This window comes from Salmo trutta, chromosome 2 (genome assembly GCF_901001165.1).
Source record: "Salmo trutta chromosome 2, fSalTru1.1, whole genome shotgun sequence".
Classification (NCBI taxonomy): Eukaryota; Metazoa; Chordata; class Actinopteri; order Salmoniformes; family Salmonidae; genus Salmo; species Salmo trutta.
Genome location: NC_042958.1, coordinates 14,813,107 through 14,839,050, shown reverse-complemented (window position 1 = coordinate 14,839,050; position 25,944 = coordinate 14,813,107). Strand labels below are relative to the sequence as shown.

Here is a 25,944-nt window from a genome sequence, read left to right as displayed (position 1 = left end):
CCCTACTTAGAATAGTATCTTAAATAACTCTCAAAAAAAGCGTGCCCAAAGTAAACTGCCTGCTACTCAGGCCCAGAAGCTAGGATATGCATATAATTGGTAGATTTGGATAGAAAACACTCTAAAGTTTCCAAAACTGTTAAAATAATGTCTGTGAGTATAACCAAACTGATATGGCAGACGAAAACCTGAGGAAAATCCATCCAGGAAGTGCTATTATTTTGAAATGGCTGTTTTCCATTGAAAGCCTATCCACCATACAAAGACTTATGATCCAGTTCACAATCCCTATGGCTTCCACTACATGTGGCCAGTCTTTAGGCATTGTTTCAGTCCTTTACTCTGAAAAATTAGGGAGAAACACCACTTTCAATGAGAGGACAGTGGACATTTCCAGACATGAGTCCAGCGTGTGACATGAGTCCAGCGTAGTCTTTAAACCGATGTATAACACTTGTATGTTTTATGAATTTTTATAATGAGTATTTCTGTTTTTGAATTTGGCGCTCTGCAATTTCACTGGATGTTGGCTAGGTGGGACGGTAGCGTCCAAGCCTATTGAATAAAAGTGGGGCTTTTATTGCTCAGTTTTTTCAATGTTTGTAAACATTGTAAATGTAAACAAACACTGTATAGCCTCATAACATGGTTAAAACAATAATTTTGATATCATGGATGGTCAGTCCTTGCATCCATCGCTCTGTCTATTAATCTGAGAGTGGTTACATTTCTCCAGGCCCATCCCTCAGCTTTTAACCAAAACAGAGGCGGGGCGGCTGTTTGTTATTGTTTCATCTGTGGATTTGCCCTTTAAACAGCTGCATATTATCAAGATATCAATGTGTCACCAACCAATAGGTAAACAATAGGCCTATAGCAAATGCAGCATATGGCATTCATTTTTCACATGTAAATAGCACTTTTCAGTAGCGTTCAAAGCATGCCATTCCATGAGCGCTGCATTTATTTTTCAACTCAAATCAAAGAGCCCAATCAGTCCTCCATGACAACAAAATCATAAACAACAGAATAGGGCTGGCTAATAAGTGCTTAGTTTTAAGGTCATGCTAATCTATACTTCCATATCTCCAAGTCCTATTCTTGAACATCAAGGGGTATAACATTTATTGGAATGACTGGAATTCTGATAGACTTTGTTTTTTAATGTAAAGATATAATTTAATCATATTATTATCTGTAGTAGAAAGTGATGGGTTAGAAGAAGCCTACATAACCAACCCATAATGTAAAATGTAACATCTATATATGGCCAGCTATGTAAACTTTAACATTGATTTATCCTGCAATAGATGTTGTTCAATTGGTGACATACAATTTTGTCTTCTTCTAATGCCTCTTAAGGGGAAAGTAATCTAAAAGTAATGGAATGTAATCAGATTACGTTACTGAGTTTGGGGTAATGCAAAAGTTACATTACTGATTCAAATTCTGGACAGGTAACTAGTAACTGTAACAGATTACATTTGGAAAGTAATCTACCCAACCCTGCCCGTGATGAAATGTTTTCCATGTAGCTTACTTGGACACCAGGTCCCCACAATTTCCCAATCTTCCGCAACGAATAGCCTGATGTCACAGGGCTCTTCTTGCAGGCTCCATTTCCCCACGCGGGACCATTGCAAACCATAGGTCGGGATTTTTGACCTGGTTACATGTACATTGAACAACACGGCAGCTTTTCAGCATGTTTTGTTATTTCTGTATAAAAAAATCAACAAGAAAGTTGGCACTTTTATAATGGGTGTAAATAGAAAATACTGTTTGTTCTCCCCAATTTGTGGGCGTGGTCTTCTTCTTCTATGGTATAATGGTGTTCGGAACAATTAAATGTGCATTCAGCCACCTACTGTGGGTGGATAATAAGGATCCCAAAAAAGGAAAAAACACTTGTGTAAAAATAAACTATCATACTAACTACCAAAAAAATGAATTAACCAAACAAAATCAAGCTGCTTTTCTGTAAAAACCACATTCCAATCAGATCCCAACACAGCCTCAGAATCCTCCTGTGAGGGCGGGACACTTCCTAGCAACAATAGTCCTTGTAGTGCTTCTGCCGTGAAGTCTTGGAACCCAAAACACTTCTCGGCTGCAGATATAATGATATCCAGCTTCTTTTACTTCTTAGACACTTGTGCTGTACAATGAATCACTGTGGCTATACATGCCACAAAACCCACCTTCTTCACAATGAGTGTATCCAGATCACCCGACTGACTTCAAACACTATCAACTGGTTGCAATGCATCTACCACCATATCTTCAACACTGTTGCCTCTCGCCCCTTCGACTCTCTTCACCGCATCCACATAGGAGATCTGCTGGCATCCCTGATCCTTGACACCTCGGCCTCCTTCACCCTAACAGGGCACTCAAGGAAGTCCGGAGTATGATCCCCACCACAGTCGCAACATTTTCCATTCACAGATTCTTCAATATTATACTTCTCCAGTCTTTAAACATTTGACATGTGACCATATCCTTTACAATTTCCACACTGTAATAGTTTGGACACACATTTTCTCAACACATACCTCACATATCCAAGCCTCACATATTCAGGTAGAGTTTTCTTAAACAACAATGATATCGACAGGATTTTCTCCTTCTTTCCATTTACCATGTGGGTCAGGTGACGTGCGCTGACCACTCCTGGGATTTTCTGACTCAGGTACTCATCATCTACAGCACCAGTCAAAAGTTTGGACACACCTACTCATTCAAGGGGTTTTCATTATTTGTACTATTTTCTACATTGTATAATAATAGTGAAAACGTCAAAACCATGAAATAACACACATGGAATCATGTAGTAACCAAAAAAGCCAAGTTACAGTGTAAATCTACAGTGTAATATGATGTTTTTGACTGTGTTTCGTGACCTTTAGGAGCAAAGCTTTCTATTGAAATCACACTGGCAGGTTTGAGATGTTGTTTTTCGATGTAGGAGAAAGGTAATAGGGCTGTTGAGGCGTGTATATTTTGCATCCTGAGAGCACAGTTCTCATAGAGACACACAGGAAATGCTCCAGAACGCTAAACTTCTCTCTCTCCGTCTCTCTACCTCTCCCTCTTACAAATGCCAGAGCCTTCACCCCTGAAGGAGGTAAAATAGGGACACACGCAGGGACACATGCAGGCACAATGCACGCACGCACACACACATTTTCCCCCTCATAGAAACAAGTTCACAGGGAAGGGATAAGAGATAAGAAAAGAGGACTACCTAGATGAGATACATCTAGGAATACCTATGTGAGAATGCTGTTCATTGACTACAGTTCAGCGTTCAACACCATAGTCCCCTCCAAGCTCATCACCAAGCTTAGAAGCCTGGGACTGAACACCTCCCTCTGCAACTGGATCCTGGACTTCCTGACGGGTCGACCCCAGGTGGTGAGGGTTGGCAACATCACCTCCACCACGCTGACCCTCAACACGGGGGTCCCACAGGGCTGTGTGCTTAGTCCCCTCCTGGTCTCCCTGTTCACCCATGACTGCGTGGTCAAGCACGACTCCAACACCATCAAGTTTTCTGACGACATGACGGTGGTAGGCCTGATCACCAACGACGATGAGACAGCCTACAGGGAGGAGGTCAGTGACCTAGCAGTGTGGTTCATACTGGGTTCATACCTCTCCCTCAATGTCAGAAAGACCAAGGAGCTGATCATGGAGTACAGGAAACAGGGGGTGAGCACGCCTCCATCCCCATCAACGGGGCTGCAGTGGAGCAGGTCGGGAGTTTCAAGTTCCCTCTGTGTCCACAAACACGTAAACAGTTGTGAAGAAGGCGCAACATCACTTCATCCCCTTCATCAGGTTGAAAAGATTTGGATGGGCCCTCAAATCTACAGCTGCACCATTAAGAGCATCTTGACTGGCTACATTACTGCTTGGTATGGTAAATGCACCACCCTCGATCGCATGGCGCTACAGAGGGTGGCGCGGGCAACCCAGTACGTCACTGGGGCCGAGCTCCCTGCCATCCAGGACCTCTATATCAGGCGGTGTGAAAGGAAGGATCATAAAATTGTTAGACTTTAGCCACCCAAGCCATAGACTTTTCTCTCTGCTTCCGTACGGCAAGTGGTACTGAAGCAACAAGTCTGACACCAACAGGCTACTGAACAGCTTATATCCCCAAGCCATAAGACTGCTAAATAGCTAACAAAATGGCTGCAATGACCCATTTAATTGTTTCACTGACTCTATGCACAGTCACACACTCGCTCTATGCACACTCTACACACACACACACACACACACACACACACACACACTATGTTTATCAAATATCCTGATGCCTAGTCACCTTACCCCTATAAATGCCTAGTCACGTTAACCCTGGAATCGTCCCTGTATATAACTTACTTACTTTTTTCTCATGTTCTTCTTACATCTATTTCTCATGGGTTTCTGTTGTGCTTTACTTTTATTTTATAGTACTACTGATATTTATTACTGCATTGTTGGGAAAGCGCAAGCAAGAAAGGCATTTCATTGTATTTGTGCATGTGACAATAAAAACGATACAAACTTGAACTGGAGGAACAGGTGTAGCAGTACAGGTGGTATGTAGACTGCCTGCAGAGTTCTACAAGTCAGACGACGTGTCCAGGGACAAATGATGGAATGTAAAGAACAGCATTTCAGATAGTCCCGCTAACCTGTTGTTATGGTTACCTGTACTTCATAGGCATACAGCTTTACTGTACCTTATGGCTTTACCTTTCTTCCCCTTCTCCCATCTCTCCTCTTCTCTCATAAGAAAAATGTTTCCTATCTCTTGGCTCCTCCTCCTCCTCCCTCTGGTCTCCGCCCAGACATACTATCACTGGGGTCCATGCCCCAGCGTCCAGCCCAATTTCAACCTGCAGCAGGTACACACACACACACACACACACACACACACACACACACACACACACACACACACACACACACACACACACACACACACACACACACACAGCTTTAAAGCGGACATTATTAACAACCCCTCTCTCCTACTTGGGCACTTGGTGCAAGATAGAGGACATCCTTTGAGAGAGGGAAGTGCATCCAGGCTGACTACTCTCTGAGGGGAGAGTCAGTCTTCAACTCTCAGTTCTAGTCAGTATTTATTTGTGTGAGTGTGTACAGTTAATGTGAGTGTGTACAGTAGGTGTGAGTATGTATGTGTGAGTGTGTACAGTATGTTTGAGTGTGTACAATATGTTTGAGTGTGTACAATATGTGTGAGTGTGTGTATGTACAGTGTGTACAGTAGGTTTGAGTGTGTACAGTATGTGTGAGTGTGTACAGTATGTGTGTATATATGTGAGTGTGTATGTACAGTTGAAGTCAGAAGTTTAGACTCCTTAGCCAAATACATTTAAACTCAGTTTCTCACAATTCCTGACATTTACTCCTAGTAAAAATGTCCTGTCTTACGCCAGTTAGGATCACCACTTCATTTTAAGAATGTGAAATGTCAGAATAATAGTAGAGAGAATGATTTATTTCAGCTTTTATTTATTTCATCACATTCCCAGTGGGTCAGAAGTTTACATACACCCAATTAGTATTTGGTAGCATTGCGTTTCAATTGTTTAACTTGGGTCAAATGTTTTGGGTAGCCTTCCACAAGATTCCCACAATAAGTTGGGTGAATTTTGGCTCATTCCTCCTGACAGAGCTGGAAACTAAAACAAATTCAAAGATGACAAAAAATGTAATGTGATACAAAATTGTATCACTTATTTTCAATTTAAATCGGTATAATAAAATGATAGCAATACCAATGCTGAGTCAGGATTGTAGGCCTCCTTGCTCGCGCATGCTTTTTCAGTTCTTCCCACACATTTTCTATAGGATAGAGGTCAGGGCTTTGTGATGGCCACTCCAATACCTTGACTTTGTTGTCCTTAAGCCATTTTGCCACACCTTTGGAAGTATGCTTGGGGTCATTGTCCATTTGGAAGACCCATTTGCGACCAAGTTTTAACTTCCTGACTGATGTCTTGAGATGTTGCTTCAATATATCCACATCATTTTCCTTCCTCATGATGCCATCTATTTTGTTAAGTGCACCAGTCCCTCCTGCAGCAAAGCACCCCAACAACATGATGCTGCCACCCCTGTGCTTCACGGTTGGGATGGTGTTCTTCGGCTTGCAAGCCTCCCCCTTTTTCCTCCAAACATAACGATGGTCATTATGGCCAAACAGTTCTATTTTTGTTTCATCAGACCAGAGGACATTTCTCCAAAAAGTACGATCTTTGTCCCCATGTGCAGTTGCAAATCATAGTCTGGATTTTTTATGGCCGTTTTGGAGCAGTGGCTTCTTCCTTACTGAGCGTTTCAGGTTATGTCGATATAGGACTCGTTTTTACTGTGGATATAGATACTTTTGTACCTGTTTCCTCCAGCATCTTCACAAGGTCCTTTGCTGTTGTTCTGGGGTTGATTTGCACTTTTCGCACCAAAGTACGTTTATCTCTAGGAGACAGAACGCATCTCCTTCCTGAGCGGTATGACGGCTGTGTGGTCCCATGGTGTTTATACTTGCGTACTATTGTTTGTACAGATGAACGTGGTACCTTCAGGCTTTGGAAATTGCTCCCAAGGATGAACCAGACTTGTGGAGGTCTACAATTTTTTTATGAGGTCTTGGCTGATTTCTTTTGATTTTCCCATGATGTCAAGCAAAGAGGCACTGAGTTTGAAGGTAGGCCTTGAAATACATCCACAGGTACACCTCCAATTGACTCAAATGATGTCAATTAGCCTATCAGAAACTTCTAAAGCCATGACATCATTTTCTGGAATTTTCCAAGCTGTTTAAAGGCACAGTCAACTTAGTGTATGTAAACTTCTGACCCACTACAATTGTGATTAAGTGAAATAATCTGTCTGTAAACAATTGTTGGAGAAATTACTTGTGTCATGCACAAAGTAGATGTCCTAATCGACTTGCTAAAACTATAGTTTGTTAACAAGAAATTTGTGGAGTGGTTGAAAAACAAGTTTTAATGATTCCAACCTAAGTGTATGTAAACTTCCGACTTCAACTGTACCAGAAAAAAAAGACTTGCAACTCGACTTTGACTTTAACACCAATGACTTGTGACTTAACTTGACCTTGAGCCTTTTGACTCGAACTGACTTGATACCCTCCCCAAGCCCAAATACTAAAAAGATGACATTATCAAAACTGTGCAGCGCATCAACTCTTCATTTAACGGATTACAGTTTGAATCGGACTGCAGCCAATCAAATTGTGCCAGCGGATAAAAAGTTGCGCATGGCAGTGCAGAGGAACGTCGGCGGGTGAATTCAGACGAAGCCCTTGGAAAGATGTTATTGTTTTCGGATATAAAGACTACGCTGTAGTCAACAAAAAACTGGGGTGGATGGTACGGTGCTACTGCCGCCACTCAATTATTTTTTGACAGACTTTTATCGAATTTGGTCTTTTGCATCATAGGGCCCTGAGATAAGAGAAAACATGAAACTGTTTATGTATCACACACACACACAGACACACGTAGTCTCCATGTTCAGGTTTTACCTCCCATCTTTGGGATCTGTATTTTTTTCTCAGACATTCAGCCCAGTGTTAAAATTGTAGGCTTGAAGTTCAGTAGCAGTTGTTTTGATGTACCTTTTAATAAATTATTGTAACTTTATGACAGGATTGTTTTAGGCGTCTAGAGTATATCTGGAGAGAGACAGAGAGCACTACAATATTTTGTTTTTGTTGTCATTGATGTGTCTTTCTCATGGCTATCCATGTATTTCCATGGAAATATAAAGTTTATTTGGAAAGTAATAAATATATATATTTTTAAAAGCATTCATGATTTGCGTGAATTTAATATACTAACTATTACTCTTGATAAAAATATGAAATGCTATTAAATTTGGTGAAGAGCACATTATGATTTGTTTAGGACTCAAAACTCAAAGTTTAGGACTTGAGACTTGACTTGGGACTTGTCGGTCTTGACTTGAGACTTGACTCGGACTTGCCTGTCTTGACTTGGGACTTGACTTGGGACTTGAGTGCTAAGACTTGAGACTACCTTGTGACTTGTACAACAATGACTTGGTCCCACCTCTGCTACCTACAGATGTAGGATCTTAATTTGATAACAATTGTTTTGCTTAGAATTTTCATTTTCACTTTGAAATTTCAGACTTGATTTGCCCTAATGAAAAATGTATTAACCCTTACAAAAATGTCCATTAATTATAATCCACATAGTAATTTCAATGTCCTGTTGCTGCAGGATTATTTTCCTGCTGTATCAAACTGGCTCAAATTAAGATCCTACAGCTGTACCATCTAAGTTCTACTATCTATCTATCTATCACATTATTTTATATTCATAGACTTTACAGACTGTAGTTGGAGACCTGTTAGTTTATAATGTGGTTTGATTGATTTAATGTCAAGCTATGTAACAATGGTGATGGTTGCTTCATGGGATGAATATAATGCTGACAGCACGAGTTAGTTCTCTGGCCTGAAACTGAAGACGTGTGGTTGTGACAAGGGTATGTGGGGAGGGCTGTGTGTATGTGTGTATTGGGTGGGACGTGTGGTCTTATAACAGGATCCTGCTGCTTCATTCCTGCCGTGAGCTTTAGACTCTTCTGGACCCCGAGACAGACAGCACCTCTGGAACGACACACACAGGTACAAATAACAAGACTCTTCTCACTACAACCCAGTGTTGTTGTTTTGATTCTGATTAATATGTACAGTTTAGAGTTAGTAGTTTAGGGGGGTTTTCTTCAATCAACTCTAGGCTATGTGTATAAAATGTGTGTTTACGATGTCCTCTCAGGGCGTTTTGAGTGTCGATTGAGGACCTAGTAGCTGAGAAATGTAACTGTTGTTTATGATTGTATTTTTTTATTTTGCGTATTTATGTATGTGTAGTTTTAAATGTGTATATTGTATCTCAATGTGTATTGTGTACACAGGGCTCACCTGTAATTGAGAACCTTGGTCTCAGTGTTGACTCCCTGTTAAAATAAAGTTTAAAACAATGATAATAATGTGTTTGTGTTTTCAGAAGTCAGGATGAAGTTGCTGGTTCAGCTTAGTATTCTCTTCCTCTGTCTCATCGCCTGTAAGCTCACTGGTGAGTCTCTCTGCCTCCATTAAAATGAGGCTGCAAATAGAAGTCTCTATCACAGCAGTGTTTCCTTAAACTATTACTAATCATCAGCAACCTCTGGGATACCCTCAGTTATTTTACCTTCTGCTTGCTCTTATGGGGGTTTAGGCCGGGACTGATGTTAAGCATTTTATCTCAAATCTATTAGTAAATAGTGCTATATGTGTTACCCATATTGTGTGTTGTTGTATGTAGTTATTCCATATTAAAGTGCTAGAATAAGTAGACAGCATTAGAAGTTAACTGACTCAGAGCTGGAGATAACTATGACTTAATGGTGGATTCAGGAATTACCGCTTTCTGCACCCATAAGGAGAGGTTTGTTTTGAGAACTGCATGTGGACAAAGAGCACTGTGTGTGTGTGTGTGTATGTGTGTGTGTGTGTGTGTGTGTGTGTGTGTGTGTGTGTGTGTGTGTGTGTGTGTGTGTGTGTGTGTGTGTGTGTGTGTGTGTGTGTGTGTGTGTGTGTGTGTGTGTGTGTGTGAACCCAGTGAGGAATAATATTTGAGGAGGAAGGAAGAAAGTTTCTTCAGGTATCCCAGAGTCCTCAGGGAGGGGCTAATTTTTCCGAACTCTCAATCCCTTCTTTATGTGTGGAATACGTGAAATGCTCCAGAATGCTAAACTTCTCTCTCCATCTCTCCCCCTCTCCGTCTTACAGATGCCAGAGCCTTCACCCCTGAAGGAGGTAAAATAGACACACACACACACAAACACACACACACGCACACACACACACACACACACACACACACACACACACACACACACACACACACACACACACACACACACACACACACACACACACACACACACACACACACACACACACACACACACACACACACAGACCTTCTGTAGCATGTGCTGATAGGCTCTACATGATTATTATATTATGTAGACTTCCTTGGGGTTGTCAGTCAGTGAGTGATGTGATTTGTTTCTGTCTGTGTCTGTAGTTCCATATGATGAGCCCCCGGCAGTCCCCTACTGGCCCTACACCACCTCAGACTTCTGGCACTACGTAGAGTACTTCAGGTCTATTGGAGCCTACAACCACATCAATGAAATGGCCCGGGCCTTCTATGCTCACCAACACCTGGGAGACACACTGGGATATGAGACCAACGAGGGACATGAACATTGAGGAGAGAGAGGAGAGAGAGAGAGGGGGAGGGTAGAGGGAGAATGAGATAGAGAAGGTGAGGAGAGGGGCAGGAAGGGAGAAAAGAGGGGGAGAGTATAAGGAGAGGGGGAGGGAGGGAGAAAAGAGGGGGAGAGTATAAGGAGAGGGGGAGGGAGGGAGAAAAGAGGGGGAGAGTATAAGGAGAGGGGGAGGGAGGAAAAGAGGGCAACATAAGGATAAGTCATATTGTCAATTGAAATGCATGTAAAAAATATGAGGTTATATAAATATGTATTTGGACCTATCATTAAATATATCAATGCATCTCACAATCATGAGAAAAAACATATTAATTCCAAACACTGCTATAATCTAAAACGTTATATCAATGTAATGTGCAATAATAATACATTTTGACAAGAAATGTGATCTCATTGTCATAATTTACTGTCTTTAATTTGGATACTTGCAAGGTTTGAAATGTAATAGGGATTTTGTATGTAGAATTGTCTCAAAATATAGATTTATTTTACAATTACCTATGAGTTTCCAATCCTGGATGTGTAACTCCTTTCATCACCTGGGTGCTTGTACCATATTTTACAGAGTTTTATCTACATTTCAGCCAACCTTCAATCTCTACCTAGACCCAAACCACCGGTTGGTTCCTTGTGACAGTCGAGCCCATTATATTGTTACCAAAAAAAAAAGTTCAGCGAAAAGGAGATGAGTGTAGAGCAGGGCTCTCCAATCATGTTCCTGGAGAGCTACCCTCCTGTAGGTTTTCCTTTTAACCCTAGATGTAACTAACCTGATTCAGCTACTCAACCAGCCAATTCTTAGAATCAGGTGGGCTAGATTAGGGTTGGAGTGAAAAGGTACAGGATGGTAGCACTCCAGGAACAGGGTTGAAGAACCCTGGTGTAGAGGAAAGCGGTGGTGAGGAAGATTGGTGTCAAGTACAAAAATAAAAAAACTTACTCCGGTAGCTCAGAAATGGAACTTGACAAGAGTGAGGATGAATTACCTGCGGAGGCAGGTAATCGTCCCTATGATGACAAAGATGATTCTGGCCCAGTGGGAGTGAGATGTTTGGAATGAATGGATCCTTGCCGTCTGGCTGGTCCATATGTGGTGTCAGGTTGGGTGGAGAAGAGGTTGGGGACTGTTGAGTCTGTGAAAGTAACTTGAAGTGGACTCGTGATGATTTTTAGTGTTTCTTCCGTCCAGAGGGAGCAGGCACTCTGCACCACGTGCCTCGGGACAAGAACTGTGACGTAAACTGAAAGTCCTTGAATCTGAAATATCTGAGCTAGAGAAAACCTACCAAAGAGGCCCGACTAAAGACCTGTACAGGCTTTTGGTAAATAAAAAACGGAAATATAATATTCTTAACACATTGCTGAGGGCCATCACTAAATCAAAACAGCATTACTACGAGCTTGGAGAGAAAGCACACAAAGTATTGGCATGGCAACTGAAAGCAGAAGAAAGTAAGAGGACAATTAATGCTATAGAAACTCTTACTAACGAGATATCTTTCGATCCTACTGAAATGAATAATACTTTTAAGAAATACTATGAAGACCTCTACACTTCCCAATCAAGCGATGATCTATCAGAGATCGACTCCTTTCTCTCCTCTCTCAACCTCCCATGCCTGTCAGAGGAAGACAGAGAGCGCCTGAGTGAAAACTTCTTAGTTCCTGAATTGTTGGGAGGCCATTAAATCCTTACCTTCTAATAAATCTCCTGGGGAGGATGACTTCCCTCCAGAGTTCTATAAAGAATTTAGGGAGCTGTTGGTCCCTACCTTATGGAGGTACTTAAAAAAGCCGAGGAGGACAACTGCTTTCCAGAGTCTTTCTCTCAAGCAGTGATTACTGTAATCCACAACAACGGGAAAACACACTAAAGTGCGCCTCCTATAGACTAATCTCTCTCCTTAACACAGATTGTAAACTGGTCACCAAGATGCTATCTAAGAGACTGGAGTCATGTCTTCCCCTGCTGGTCAACCCAGATCAGACTGGCTTCAAAATTAATTGAGGTGGGCCCCCATACCCATAAACTATCACTCTTTGCGGATGACCTTATCTTAGTTCTAACAAACCCAGAACACTCCCTCTCTCACTTACAGATCCTACTACAGTGTTATAGTTCTTTCTCTGGATATAAGGTCAATTTTGATAAAAGCCAAATCTTACCGTCAAGCACAAGTTTCCTTTTAGATGGTCGCCTGTGGGCTTCACATATTTGGGCATAATGGTGGATGGTAACCTGAACAACCTCTATAAACTCAATATGGCCAGCTTGTTGCAAAAGGTGGAGGGTGACCTTTGTAAATGGATGGACTTGCCTCTCACTCTACTGGGTAGAATCAATGTAATTAAAATGAATGTCCTGCCCAGATTTCTATATTTGTTTCAATCTCTCCCTATCCCTGTTCCCGCAGCATTCTTTTCCTCTCTCGACAAGCTGACCAGACGGTTTATCTGGCACGGCAAAACCCAGAGGGTTGGCCTGGATAAACAGACCCTTGATTACGGTCAAGGGGGCTTAAACATCCCCAATTTTAGAATGTACTACTGGGCTGCACAGTCTAGGTTTCTAGCTCAGAGGTCTGACAATGGTCCCTCTCCCTCATGGTTGAACATTGAAAAGTTTGAGGTAAATGATGACATTGGGGCAGAATTGTTTTACAAATGGGACAGAAAATCTATAAAAACCAGGACAGACAACCCTTTAATCATACATTCTGTCCTGGCATGGTGCAAACTGCATGAGCTGTTCAGACGAGAGGGATTTCTTTCCCCTAAAACCCCTCTATGGAACAATAGATTGATTTCTATGTTTTTCCAGAATAGTAACTTTAGACAATGGTCTGATAAGGGTATCACTCTTCTGGAACATTGTTATGAGGAGGGAATTCTTATGTCTTTTGATCAGCTGAAACAGAAATACCACTTGCCTAACAGGGACTTCTTTAGCTACCTACAACTACGAGACTTTATTAGGGTGACTCTCAAGGGACAATGGAACCTACCTAAGATGTCACCTATTGAACAACTCTGCCACGCAGACCAACCACTGTTCAAGACCATTTCCCTTGTTTATGATGCTCTTATGTCAGGACTAACACTGCCTGAGCTAGATAAACACCGATTTAGATGGGGAAAAAGATCTGGGTATTGATCTTGATGAGGGTCTATGGAGTGACCTATGCAGGGATGGTGTTACATCCACATTGAACTCCAGATACAGACTGATCCAGTTTAATTTCCTCCATCAGCTCTATATCACCCCATCTAGACTGCACAAGTTCAACCCTGATATCTCCTCCCTATGTTTTAGATGTGGCTCAGATGAAGGAACATTCCTCCATTCCACTTGGCAGTGTTCAAAACTACACGGTTTCTGGCAGGGGGTATGCGATACCATATCCTCAATTCGCGGGGTTGCATTCCCTTTAGACCCGGAGGTCTGTCTACTGGGTAACTTTACTAACTCCAATCTTAGGCAAAGCCATTCTATAAAGCTAACAGAAATATTGCTAGCAATTGCCAAGAAATGTATTGCCTTGAAATGGAAATCGGATTCCCCCTGCCAGTTGCAATGTGGCTATCGGAAGTTAATAGTTGTATCCCACTGGAGAAAATCACTTACTGCTTGAGGAATAAGTTAGAGACATTTTACAAAATTTGGCAACCTTTTATTGACTATATGGAGAATCTCCCCTCACATCACATTGATTGAATCTCTAAATAATCCTTCTATAATGTTTCACACGTAATGTATAGTATGTAGCTTACGGCAGGTGACCATATGATCCAATGTCTCATTATTATTATTTTTTATTTTACTTTTTATTATGACTCATTTATTGTATGTTTGTATATACAATTATTATTTATTTAGGTTTTTTTTACGCTTGTCTGTTACTCTCACTTTGTCAAATTTTTGTCTAATATCTTTTCACTTTTGTTTTGAATGTTCTTAATTGGAAAATGCTAAAATAAAATATTTTTAAAAAATAACTGTAACTTAAAGGTCCTCTCTGTTGGCCTTCAATAAGTCAATATATTCACCTTATCAGTGTAAAATAAGTATGCTACAGGCTATGCAGAGCCGAGGTCGGGTCCATTCAGGTCCACTCGGGTCTATCAGCTGTAGTTACATAGACCTGAGACCTGATGTCAATCAAACGGGACCTGACCCGGACCCGAGGGAAAAGTTTGAATTTTGGACCCACTTAGGTCCCGGGTTGGGTCTCAGGGATTCGGGTTCAGGTGGACCCGTGAAGACGTCTACTGTGACTTGCTTTGCTCTCCGGAGCAGGGCGCTGTTGAAAGGACTGATAACTGGAGTGCCGTTAACTGTTGAGGAGGATCAACTGAAATTGAAGATTCCCAAAATCTGTGACACCCGCCGTTTGGTGTGATACAGACCAGCGGAGAGAGTGGTGAAACAGAGAAGACACTGTCTGTCCTGCTGAGTTTTAATGCAGTCTTTACCCGCCAAAGTCAAGTTTGGATGTGTCAGTTATCCCGTGAGAGTTTTTGTCCCGAACCAGTTATGGTGTTTTAGGTGTTTATGGTCATGTTGCAGCAGTGTGTAGGAGGGAGATTCCTACAGTTGAAGTCGGAAGTTTACATACACCTTAACCAAATACATTTAAACTCAGTTTTTCACAATTCCTGACATTTAATCCAAGTAAAAATTCCCTGTCTTAAGCCCACTCCATCCATTTTGTTGTTTTCTGAAGAAGAGTCTCTGCCTTCTCACGTGTATTTGGGTTTTATGACATACCAGTGGTGTAAAGTACTTAAGTAAAATTACTTTAAAGTATAACTTAAGTCGTTTTTTGGGGTATCTGTACTTTACTATTTATATTTTTGACAACTTTTACTTCATTACATCCCTAAAGAAAATAATGTACTTTTTACTCCATACATTTTCACTGAAACACAAAAGTACTCATTACATTTTGACAGGAAAATGGTCTAATTCACACACTTATCAAGAGAACATCCCTTGTTATCCCTACTGCCTCTGATCTGGCGGACTACCTAAACAATGTCTGAGTGTTGGTGTGTGCCCCTGGCTATCCGTCAATAAAACATGTAATACAAGTTATGCCGTCTGGTTTGCATAATATAAGGAATTTGAGACTATTAATACTTTTACTTTTGATACTTAAGTATATTTTAGCAATTCCATTTACTTTTGACTTTGACTTTAGTAATTTTCTATTAAGGTATCTTTACTTTTCCTCAAGTATGACACTTGAGTACATTTTCCACCACTGTGAGATACCCTGTGAGAGCATTCGTGCCCAAACCCATGCATGTGTCAAGTGTATGTAGACGGGAGGAGTATCATGTGCCAGCTGAATCTAAATGCTGAAATTGTGGTAGTGAACATGCGCCCAAATTCCTGAAGTGTCTTGTTAGGGTGAATGAGACAGAGGTGGCAAGAATAAGGCCTGTCCAGAATGTCTCCTATTCGGAGGCAGGGAGAAGAGTGGAAGAAAGGAGTGAAGTTGAAGAAATAATGTTAGTAGGTGTAGAGACACTAGAGGGATACTGACATCCTGCATGCTAAGGTGGACTTTGTTGCATGTATTGCATTGGTTTTCAACTGCACAGCGCAAACAGAGAGAAAATCGGAGAAAATAGGCATCATTGTGAGTGCGGCTGAGGCATTACAAGGATACCTGTCGATTAATGCTTCGTCCTCACAGGCCCCTGAGCCTGTGTATGGATGTGTTTTGAATTGTGACTGAAGGAGTGGGATTATTTATTTATTTTTGTTCCATTTTGTATGATGTTATTTTTATTTCGCTACCCTGTACAGTAGGTGGCGGCAATACACCAACCTTAAAGAAGAAGAAGTGAGTATGCTCAAATTCCATGTCAGCATTGAATAGTTTATCATCTGGCAAATCTAATAGGAGTGACCTACTATTGGAGGCATTAATGTCATTATATAGAATTGGGAGACTGGGTCTAGTAGTGAGATTCAACTGGGTCCCAGCACATTCGGTTGTGGAAGGGAATGAAGTTGTAGACCAGATAGTTAAAGAGCTTTGAAACAAGATATAATGTATATTAATGTTCCACTGGGTAGTGGTGAGGCCAAATGTAAGATCAGAGCCATTTTGATAGATGTGTGGCAGAAGAGATGGGACTCTGAGCCCAAGGGCCGGCATTTATATGAAAGAAAGGTCGGTGGCCCAAGATTAAAAAGTCAGATTAGGAAGGAAAATGTGGTGTTTGCTTGATTACACCTAGGACATTGTACTCGTCATTACATCTGGTTGGAAAGCATGTGAATGGTTTGTGTCTGGAGTGTATTGTCGATGAAACAGTAGAGCATGTGTTATATTGTTGTTAGTATGTTGAGAGAGAAAGATTGAAGTGTAGGGTCATTGAGTTTGGACGGGTTTGGGGGGGTTTGGGTGATGGTCTATTAGAAGTTAGTAGGGCTCTTTTTTATTTTCTCAGAAGTACTGCTTTAGGTAGGAGGATTTAGAAATGTGGAGCTAATGTTGTAAATGTAAACCGTGATTGACCACACACTTCAGCACAGTAGGTGGCAGCATGCACCTTTAACGGTTGTTTTCGAGGCCGCCATATATCATAGAAGAAGAAAGGTCCGGTTTGTTTTGTTTACGTTGACAGAAAACAGCTAGGTAGCTAACGTTAATATTCATTACGGTAACTCGTCAAAGACAGAAACTATCATGAAACCAGCAGTGGACGAGATGTTCCCTGAAGGCGCCGGGCCTTATGTGGATCTAGACGAGGTTAGTAATCATCAGGTTACACGAAAGTATCACCGACCTAGCTAGCTAACGTTACCATGTTAACTCCAACGGTAATCTAGCCACCTAGAGTAACTACAGTAAGTGACTCGGATACAAAAAACGCCCGCTGTTATCCGGTCATCTTGTTCAACACACAGTTGTTGGGAACTTGCTACTACTAACGTTAGCTAGTTACACGGTTACCCTTTTGTCTGTAGACTGAACGAAATGTCTTTGATTTATTGTACTTTTCTTGTTGAGCTCATGTGTTTTATGTAGGTTGATAAATGGCTAACATTATGAAACTGTACCTGTGTGTGGGCCCACTTGTGTGTTCTTCAGGCAGGGGGCAGCAGCGGTCTGCTCATGGACCTGGCAGCAAACGAGAAAGCAGTGCACTCAGACTTCTTCAACGGTGAGACACACACACACTAACACGGTAGACAGGGCAGGAGGCTAGAATAGACCACTTTTTCTCAAACCTATTCTTGAGTAACTCCAGTCATTACACGTATTTGTTATATTCCAATACTAGAATTCTTGATTTAATCTAATAGAGTGCTGATGACCAGTTGAATCAGGTGTATTGGTGCAGGAATAGATCAAATAAGTGTAAATACTGGAGAATAGGTTGGGGGAAACACTGGGCTAGACTGTAGAGGCTAGACTGTAGAGGCTAGACTGTAGAGGCTAGACTGTAGAGGCTAGACTGTAGAGGCTATGTCAAGGATCTATGGGACTAGGGAGGGGCTTAATAAAAGTGTTCTGTGTAGGGATGTGCATCTTTCCCTTTCAAGACGGTTCGATACATATCTAGATACATGGGCTCCTATACGATACAGGAAAGATATGTTTTAGTTAGTTTGAAACTAATCGATCCGATTCGGTTTAATGTGATACGATGCACAACATTTTTTTGCATAAACACATTCATTTCCCATTCTCAATTAAAATCTGCTGCTGATAGAGCTCATGAGCTGGCCCTCTGAGCTGGTGTGTGTGTGTGTGTATGTGTAAATTATCTATGTCTATGGTGCATATACTATGTAGGCACCTGAGCTGAGTCATAAGGGAGACTAGGCATCTAGGCATCACTATCAGATTAGGGGGGGGGTCAATGAAGCATGTTTTTTGTCCCCACTTTGGTTCTGAAATCACCATCACCCTCATTAGCAGATTAAGTGTTTGAGTTAGTAAGCCCCGTTCAACAGGTAAAGCCAGAGTTCTGTCTCCCATTCTTTTTGTTCTCTCCAGTAAAACACAATTTTTAACAGCGCATAGATACCAATAACCTAGCAAATGACACAGGTTGTCACTTGACGAATAAAGCCTGATATCACGCAAGCTGTTTTAAGCATTTGTACGCTGAAGGTGCCACACAGATGTGCAAGATCAGGAACAGGCCGCCTACCTGGCGTTGGTCAGCGAGTGGAACAGGGCACAGTGCGCAGGCAGTTTGACTAGGCTACTGGTATTGCCTGGGGTTGTCTAGCATGCAAAATGACATGTAGATCAATGACTGTCAAAGCAGTTCCATGCAGTTCCACACTGAAATAGAGGACGCATCAGTAGTCACAAAAGATTAGAGGTATTTTAGGAAGGTAGAAATAACGTAATATGTGAACCAGAGATTCATAACATTTGAATCGGTTTTCTGACCATTGCATGCTACATTTGGATCGTTTTGGGATCCGCGATACACTTGCATCCTTAAACATTTCAATCGGGGACTGATGCGTGTTGGTGAATCGTTACATCCCTAGTTCTACGTGTGTTTGCTTTGCCAACAGGGCCGTATCTCAGTAACTAACACACGTGTTTTCCATGTAAACCTCAATTTACACAAACACAGACACACACCACACAATGTCGCTAATGTGTTTTTCATCTGGCAGTGTTAGCTACAGGACAAACAGTTTGTCTCAGTAGCACATGACCTAGAAACTGATCATTAAAAAGAGGAGAGGAACATTAAAGAAGGATATGTAAGGGGTAGTAGTGGGAGAGAGAGACGGTTAAGTAGGTGAAGTTAGCGAGGAGAGGGGGAGTAGGACAAGGGGGAGAGCAGAGGGGGAGGGGGAGTTGGACAGGTAGAGAGGGAGGAGGACAAGGAGGAGAGGGGGATGATGAAGGTGTTTATGGTTCCTGTTAGACTGAAACTCAGCAGGACACTTAGCCAGCCTGTCGCTTTGAACACACATACACACCACGTATCACACACACACACCCAGCAGAAAAACACATTCCCCTGTGTTTCTGTGGTGTCTATGATTGTGTCCTTGAGTGGTTGTAGCTCCCCTGAAGCAGCACTCACATCTGTTAACACCAAACCTCTCCTAGAACCTAAAGTCCTGAGAGCCCAGATACTACATACCAAATACTAACATATGGTACTACTGCATGATCTGTTATGAATCATACTGCATACTGGACTACTATTTTAGGATGTTTTCAAACTTCAGCATGCCTACCATGTCAGTCATCTAAGTGTCAGCAGATAGGAGCTGTCAATTAAATCAGAAACTCACTGACGTATCCTTTCTGTCTGTCTCTGTTTCTCTGTCTGTCTCTGTTTCTCTGTCTGTCTCTGTTTCTCTGTCTGTCTCTGTTTCTCTGTCTGTCTCTGTTTCTCTGTCTGTCTCTGTTTCTCTGTCTGTCTCTGTTTCTCTGTCTGTCTCTCTCTTTTTCTCTGTTTCTCTGTCTGTCTCTCTGTCTCTGTTTCTCTGTCTGTCTCTGTTTCTCTGTCTGTCTCTGTTTCTCTGTCTCTGTTTCTCACTCGGTCTCTCTGTTTTTCTCTGTTTCTCTCAGACTTCGAGGATTTGTTTGATGATGAGGACCTGCAGTGAATGAAGAAGACCCCCCCACTGCCACTGTGTTTGTTAAAAATAAAGGCTCTTTTAAAAAGCAGATGTGTGTGTGAATTCTGTGGATCCCATACATTCCATAGCCCAGCTAAATGATCAGTGTGGGTTTAGAGTGGTCGTGTTTCAATGTGCTGCAGCAGGCAGGTCTGTAGGCGCTGAGAAACACCTGTTAGTGGACTAATAATTACATACTCCATAATATCACATGCACACTCATACCTAGAATAAAAATATAGGACATCCCCAGTTAACATGACCAGTATGTTCATGGCTACTGGACAGCAGCTCTAAAAGCTTTTTCTAAGGCCTTTTGTAGCTTCATAAATCATGTAGACGGTGTCAAAAGGGTTGTCACATTTGGCAATGGTCCCGGTTGTATTCATTAGTGCACACCGTAGCACCATAAAAAGGATACAAAACACACAGGTGACAAATGCATAGATTTGTATCCATGTCTGTGTGGCTGCGACCTAGTTGGAGTGTTTGGTGAGTCCCAAACCATTACCTGTTAGGTTTGGGTGCTATTGCATCTTACAGGGACGTCGCTCGAGAGCCACTGTACGGATGCAGGATCTGTGTGTGTAAACCCTCTGTTACAGGGCAGATGTGTCTGAACAGTAGAGCTAATGAGGAAACTAGCACCTGAAATGACTGATGGGCAGACCAGCTGTCAGTGTGTGCCAACAGAGCTGTCTCCTAACAGCAGCTAGCAGGCAGGGTTTTGGGCCTTCCTCCTACAAAATGGGTTCTGGGAAGTGCTTATGTGGCGCCTTTACCCTCCTTTCCCCCTTAATTATTTCCCCTCTATTTCCTTGTCTCCCTCTCTGTTGTTTTTTTTCTCTCTCTCTCTCTCTCTCTCTCTCTCTCTGTAATTACGGAGTCTCTGATTGGTCAGGTGGTTGAGCTGGCAGCAGCCAATAGCAGCTCTGGTAGCAGTGCCCCTCGATCTCCTGGAAAGGTTTGTGTGTGTTAATTATTAGAAGTCTGTTTAAAAGCAGACCTAACCGTTTTAGGGGGCACAGTCTGTCAGTAGAGCCAGAGGGACAGGGTGCACCAGGAGTCTCACATACACACTTAAACATCCAGCCTCTGAACTGGTCAGTGGGCTTCGTCTGATACAGTCTCTCCTCAAGATCCAACAGAGACTCCACTACACACAACTACAGGTAAGACAAAATCAAGGTTTGGTTTAAGTCCAGTTTAAGGTCAGGTTTGAGTGCTCTGAAACACCTGTAGCCTGTGTAGGAGAATCGACCAGCAGAGCAGCCTAAACCCCCTGATGAGACTCAGACAGAAGACCCTCTGAGGAAGCAGTTTAGACGGGTGGAAGCAGACCCACTGGTGGATGTAGACTGGAAACATTATCATTTTTTCTTATGTGAAGCAAGACAACTAAAGGTGATTTAGCAAGACGAGCGTACTAACCGTCTTCTACAGCATTCACTAGTCTTGGTTTGGAATGGCATGGGTATAGGAAGCACTTTATTTGACTGTGAACTGTTTCCACTGGTATTTACCTGAAATTGTAGGAGAGGAGAAGGCCATGGCTGGAAGGAGCAGAACGTCGTTCTCCGGTGTGTTCACGGCTGCTCTGCTGGCCACCATACTGCTGCCTGGTGAGTCACACATGCATTCACACTCAAGCAGACGTAGGGGTTCATGTTAGGATGGATGAAGGACTTTCTGATGGATGGACTTTTAATATTGATCCTCCTACCGTACTCCTCCTCTCCGCACCTTGCCTATTTGCAAGCCCTTGACTAGTTGAATCAGGTCTGTTATTGCTGGGCTAGAACAAAAATGTCCAGTCCTGAGGGTAACTAGGGAACAGATTCAGAAACATTGTCCTAACCCTAAGTAAAACTCAGAACAGTCTCTGTCTGCCTCTAAGTATTACCTGTTGTAATAACCTCTATTATAACCTCACCATATGGAACTGCCTCGGATAACTGCCTCCAGACCAGCTGTTTCTGGTTCTGTGTTGACATGATTGACAGTTCCCCTCAGGGGAATCTTTAGTCAATCTCCTCTTTCTAAAACTGTCTCTCAACAGACCCATAATCCTAACCTTAACCATAATCCTAACCTTAACCATAATCCTAACCTTAACCATAATCCTAACCTTAACCCATCGTGTATTTACAGGGATGGGGGAGGAGAGGGGGGGAATTCTTTCATCGTTCCAGCACTTGTAAAAGATTATTACCTGTCAGCATCAGAGTCCCGTTTCTCCTCCCGCCTGCTCCCCCTCTCCTCCTCCTCCCCCTCCCTCTGTCCTGTAAAGACTGTTGTTTCCAGATGTTCCAGTCTTTTACTGGCTCATTAAATATAATACAGCGGATACAGTGAGACAGCAACATTTACCCCAACACCACACACACCTCCCTCCATCCATCATCCATGCATCTCTCTCTCTACCTCCATCCCACGCTGTCCTTCCCTCTGAAAACTGTTAGCACCTTTTTCCCTGTGGAGATGAAAGAGCATGCAGAGCTGTGTCTACTGTTTCTCTCTCTCTCACACCCACACGGAGCTCTGTAAGGTAGCTGGCCCAGTTGGGGTCCACTGTTACAGGCTCACCTATAAAATCTACAAAGAGCCGTAGTCACCGAACATCCAGGCACTGCCAATAACTCCTGCCCTGTAAACCAGTGTGTGTTTATTCCCATACCTTTCCACCTGTATATTACACTTGCAGTGGGGAAAGGTACTTAGTGGTATATGTAATCATGTTTTGGTCTCTGCTGCTGATGCTGGCAACATCTAGCTCTGACAGTGTGTGTCTGTCTTCTCAGAATTCCTGTCGGCAGGGCCGGTGTTCCAGAAGCTCAATGGACATGGTAAATGCACAACTACCTAACAAACATACTTTACATGCACAACAATGTTTGATGCTTGATGTCTCGCCAGTAGGGGATGCCACTGAAGAGACAGCGGTTGCCATGGCATCGGCAAGGAGGCTTGTCCGTAACCGTAGAAACATCAGCTGGTACAAGCAACACTCAGACTTCTGGAGCTGGTACAAATACTTCACGGACAATGGAAACACGGAGGCAGTGAGTACACTCTGAGGAGTTTGGGGTGTTATCCTGGGAATGGTCCTTCTGGTCCCGAGGGGCCAACACTAACTAACCACAGACCTTCAGAGTTGAGTATCATCTGCTTAGAGATGAAAAGGGATATTGTGTTTGAGAATGACATGGGAACCTTGGGGAACTCCACAGGTATCTCTATTCCCTGTGGCTCAGTTGGTAGAGCATGGTGTTTGCAACGCCAGGGTTGTGGGTTCGATTCCCACGGGGAGCCAGTACAAAAAAATTATATATATATTTTTTTAAATGCATGAAATGAAATGTATGCATTCACTGCTGTAAGTCGCTCTGGATAAGAGCGTCTGCTAAATGACTAAAATGTAAATGTTCTTGGGGTTTCCCTAGCTTTGGCTTTCATCTTTATGAACCTCCTATACCTCTAACCTCATATATCTTTATCCCCTTCTCCCCCCTTAGGTCCAGGAGCTGGACAGGGTCTACCTGGCCTACCTCCAAAATAAGAACCGTGCTGAGGGACGTCGCTCTTATAAGGCCTACCTGGGCCACCTAGGGGACATCTACAAGGCCTGCGCCGACTCAGAGGACCCAAACTGCGTGGCCTCGGCCACTAGCCGGCAAAAACCTGAAACCCCCAAGGCCCCTCCTAAGCCAGCCCCTGTCAAGGCCTGTGACCCCTACAGGTCAGTCATGTTAATTGATGTCTGTGTTATATCATTTTATGCTTATGAATTGAATCTAATCTAATGTCCTGTGTAGGGACCCATATTGTCTGTATGCTGCCAAGAGCCAGCCCCCACCTGCCCCTGCCCCTGGCCCGGTCAAGGCCCCAGCCCCCCTTTATGTGCGCTCCCCTGTGGCTGTTAAAGAACCTCATTCTGGGCACTACTACTCCCCCGCTGTGCAGCCCTTCCTATCCAAGGTACAGTACTACACTATTACTGCTTTTACTGTACCACTATACTAATGCATAGTGTCTATCTCTATAAGTAACATAGTCCTGATTGTTTTATTCCCGTCCAGGAGCAGAAGGCAGAGCTGCTGCGTATCTGTTCAGCGGAGGACGTGGAGTGTCTCCAGTTCCACCTGAGAGCTGCTTTCGGCCACAATCCCTCCGCTGGGCCCCTGCCCTCCTACGCCCACCTGGGCTGTGACCCGAAAGACCCCACCTGTAAACCCAAGCTGGTCCAAAAAGCTCCCTCCGGCCTCTTCCTCCGTTACCCCAACTGTGACCCCAGAGACCCTCGCTGCGCCTACGCTGCATCCCTACAGGTAAGATTGGTATTTGTTATCATCGCCATCATCATTATTTTTATAGCGATTATCATGGAATTGTAATATCATCATCATGACTGTCCTTCCGCCCCCAGGCACCCCGTGCCCCTGCTCCCCCCGCCCCGGCGGGTCCTGGTTCCTGCAACCCTCTGTTTGAGGACGGTTGTAACCCTCTCACCGCAACCAAGTACGCCACGGCACCAGAGGAGTTCAAGGAAGAACACAAAGATGAACCCGCAACGGAGCGCGCTACGCCCCCAGCTTCCGAGCAACACAGCGACCCATTCGCTATGTACAGAGATGCTTATGCTAACGCTAATGGTAACCGCCAAGGCAGTGCTCCAAGCTCTCAAGCCAGTGACACATATGCCATGTACCGCCAAGCCAGTGCTCCCAGCGCTCAAGCTAGCGACCCATATGCCATGTACCGCCAAGGCAGTGCTCCGAGCGATCAAGCTAGCGGCCCATATGCCATGTACCGCCAAGCCAGTGCTCCCAGCGCTCAAGCTAGTGACCCATATGCCATGTACCGCCAAGGCAGTGCTCGCAGCGCTCAAGCTAGTGACCCATATGCCATGTACCGCCAAGGCAGTGCTCCCAGCGCTCAAGCTAGTGACCCATATGCCATGTACCGCCAAGGCAGTGCTCCGAGCGCTCAAGCTAGTGACCCATATGCCATGTACCGCCAAGGCAGTGCTCCGAGCGCTTATACTAGCGACCCATATGCCATGTACCGCCAAGGCAGTGCTCCGAGCGCTCAAGCTAGTGACCCATATGCCATGTACCGCCAAGGCAGTGCTCCAAGCTCTCAAGCTAGTGACCCATATGCCATGTACCGCCAAGGCAGTGCTCACAGCGCTCAAGCTAGTGACCCATATGCCATGTACCGCCAAGCTAATGCTCAAGCTAACGACCCATACACCATGTACAGGCAGGCTAATGCTAACGATCCCTTAGCAATGTACCGTGAAGCTGCGGCCTCCATGCACAGACATGTCCCCCCCTCCCCGCCGCAGCAGGCCCCCGCCCCCCCTCCCCGCTATGAGGAGCCCCCACAGGAGGATCGCCACCCGCTGGGCCCCCGGGGAAAGACCAAGGAGGGCTATGAATGCTTCATCGGCTACGACCAGGAGTGCTACCCAATAGCCCGTGCAGAGCCACGTTCTGGCGCCCACCATAACACCGCTTACCCCGCCGAGCCCTACGAGCCGCATCTCAATGCCGATGGATCACGGAACGGAGTTCTGGAGCCTTCTGACCCCGACTGTGACCCGGAGTACGACACCAACTGCCGCCTGCGTCGCTACGAACCCCGGGAGGATCTGCTGCCAGACGCCAACGCCCAGGCTGAACACCAGAGGGAGCCACAGCACAGCCAGGACCATAGCTACAACCAGGGGGAGCCAGAGAGAGAAAGCGAGGCAGATTCAGAGCCATACCAGAGTGGCCAGGAGGAGACCTACGGGGCTTACCCCCCTCCCTCGCAGGGGCTGTCATACGGGTCCTACCCCTCACCCCAGCAGAGAATGCCCAGCTTCCAGGACATGCTGAGAGGATACCGAGACCAGTACACTGAACAGGATAACCACAGAGCATACGCTGCTGACTTCCGCCAAAAATAAA

General features: G+C 43.8%; 3 protein-coding genes across 3 annotated transcripts; all 3 read left to right on the top strand.

Moving 5' to 3' along the window:
- The first annotated feature begins 8,614 nt into the window (after positions 1–8,614).
- On the top strand, positions 8,615–10,402 carry otos (otospiralin). Its single transcript, XM_029690181.1, has 4 exons — positions 8,615–8,707; positions 9,090–9,158; positions 9,857–9,883; positions 10,158–10,402. The coding sequence occupies exons 2-4, from the start codon at positions 9,098–9,100 to the stop codon at positions 10,343–10,345; spliced, it is 276 nt and encodes a 91-aa protein (XP_029546041.1). The 5' UTR covers positions 8,615–8,707; positions 9,090–9,097; the 3' UTR covers positions 10,346–10,402.
- A 6,547-nt stretch (positions 10,403–16,949) lies between these two features.
- Positions 16,950–20,036, top strand: cops9 (COP9 signalosome subunit 9). Its single transcript, XM_029695585.1, has 3 exons — positions 16,950–17,132; positions 17,475–17,547; positions 19,941–20,036. The coding sequence occupies exons 1-3, from the start codon at positions 17,070–17,072 to the stop codon at positions 19,976–19,978; spliced, it is 174 nt and encodes a 57-aa protein (XP_029551445.1). The 5' UTR covers positions 16,950–17,069; the 3' UTR covers positions 19,979–20,036.
- Positions 20,037–20,110: 74 nt separating this feature from the next.
- On the top strand, positions 20,111–25,944 carry and1 (actinodin1). The gene is made up of 9 exons (XM_029695597.1): positions 20,111–21,162; positions 21,242–21,394; positions 21,526–21,612; positions 22,792–22,836; positions 22,910–23,052; positions 23,506–23,729; positions 23,806–23,968; positions 24,070–24,318; positions 24,417–25,944. The coding sequence occupies exons 3-9, from the start codon at positions 21,540–21,542 to the stop codon at positions 25,941–25,943; spliced, it is 2,424 nt and encodes an 807-aa protein (XP_029551457.1). The 5' UTR covers positions 20,111–21,162; positions 21,242–21,394; positions 21,526–21,539; the 3' UTR covers position 25,944.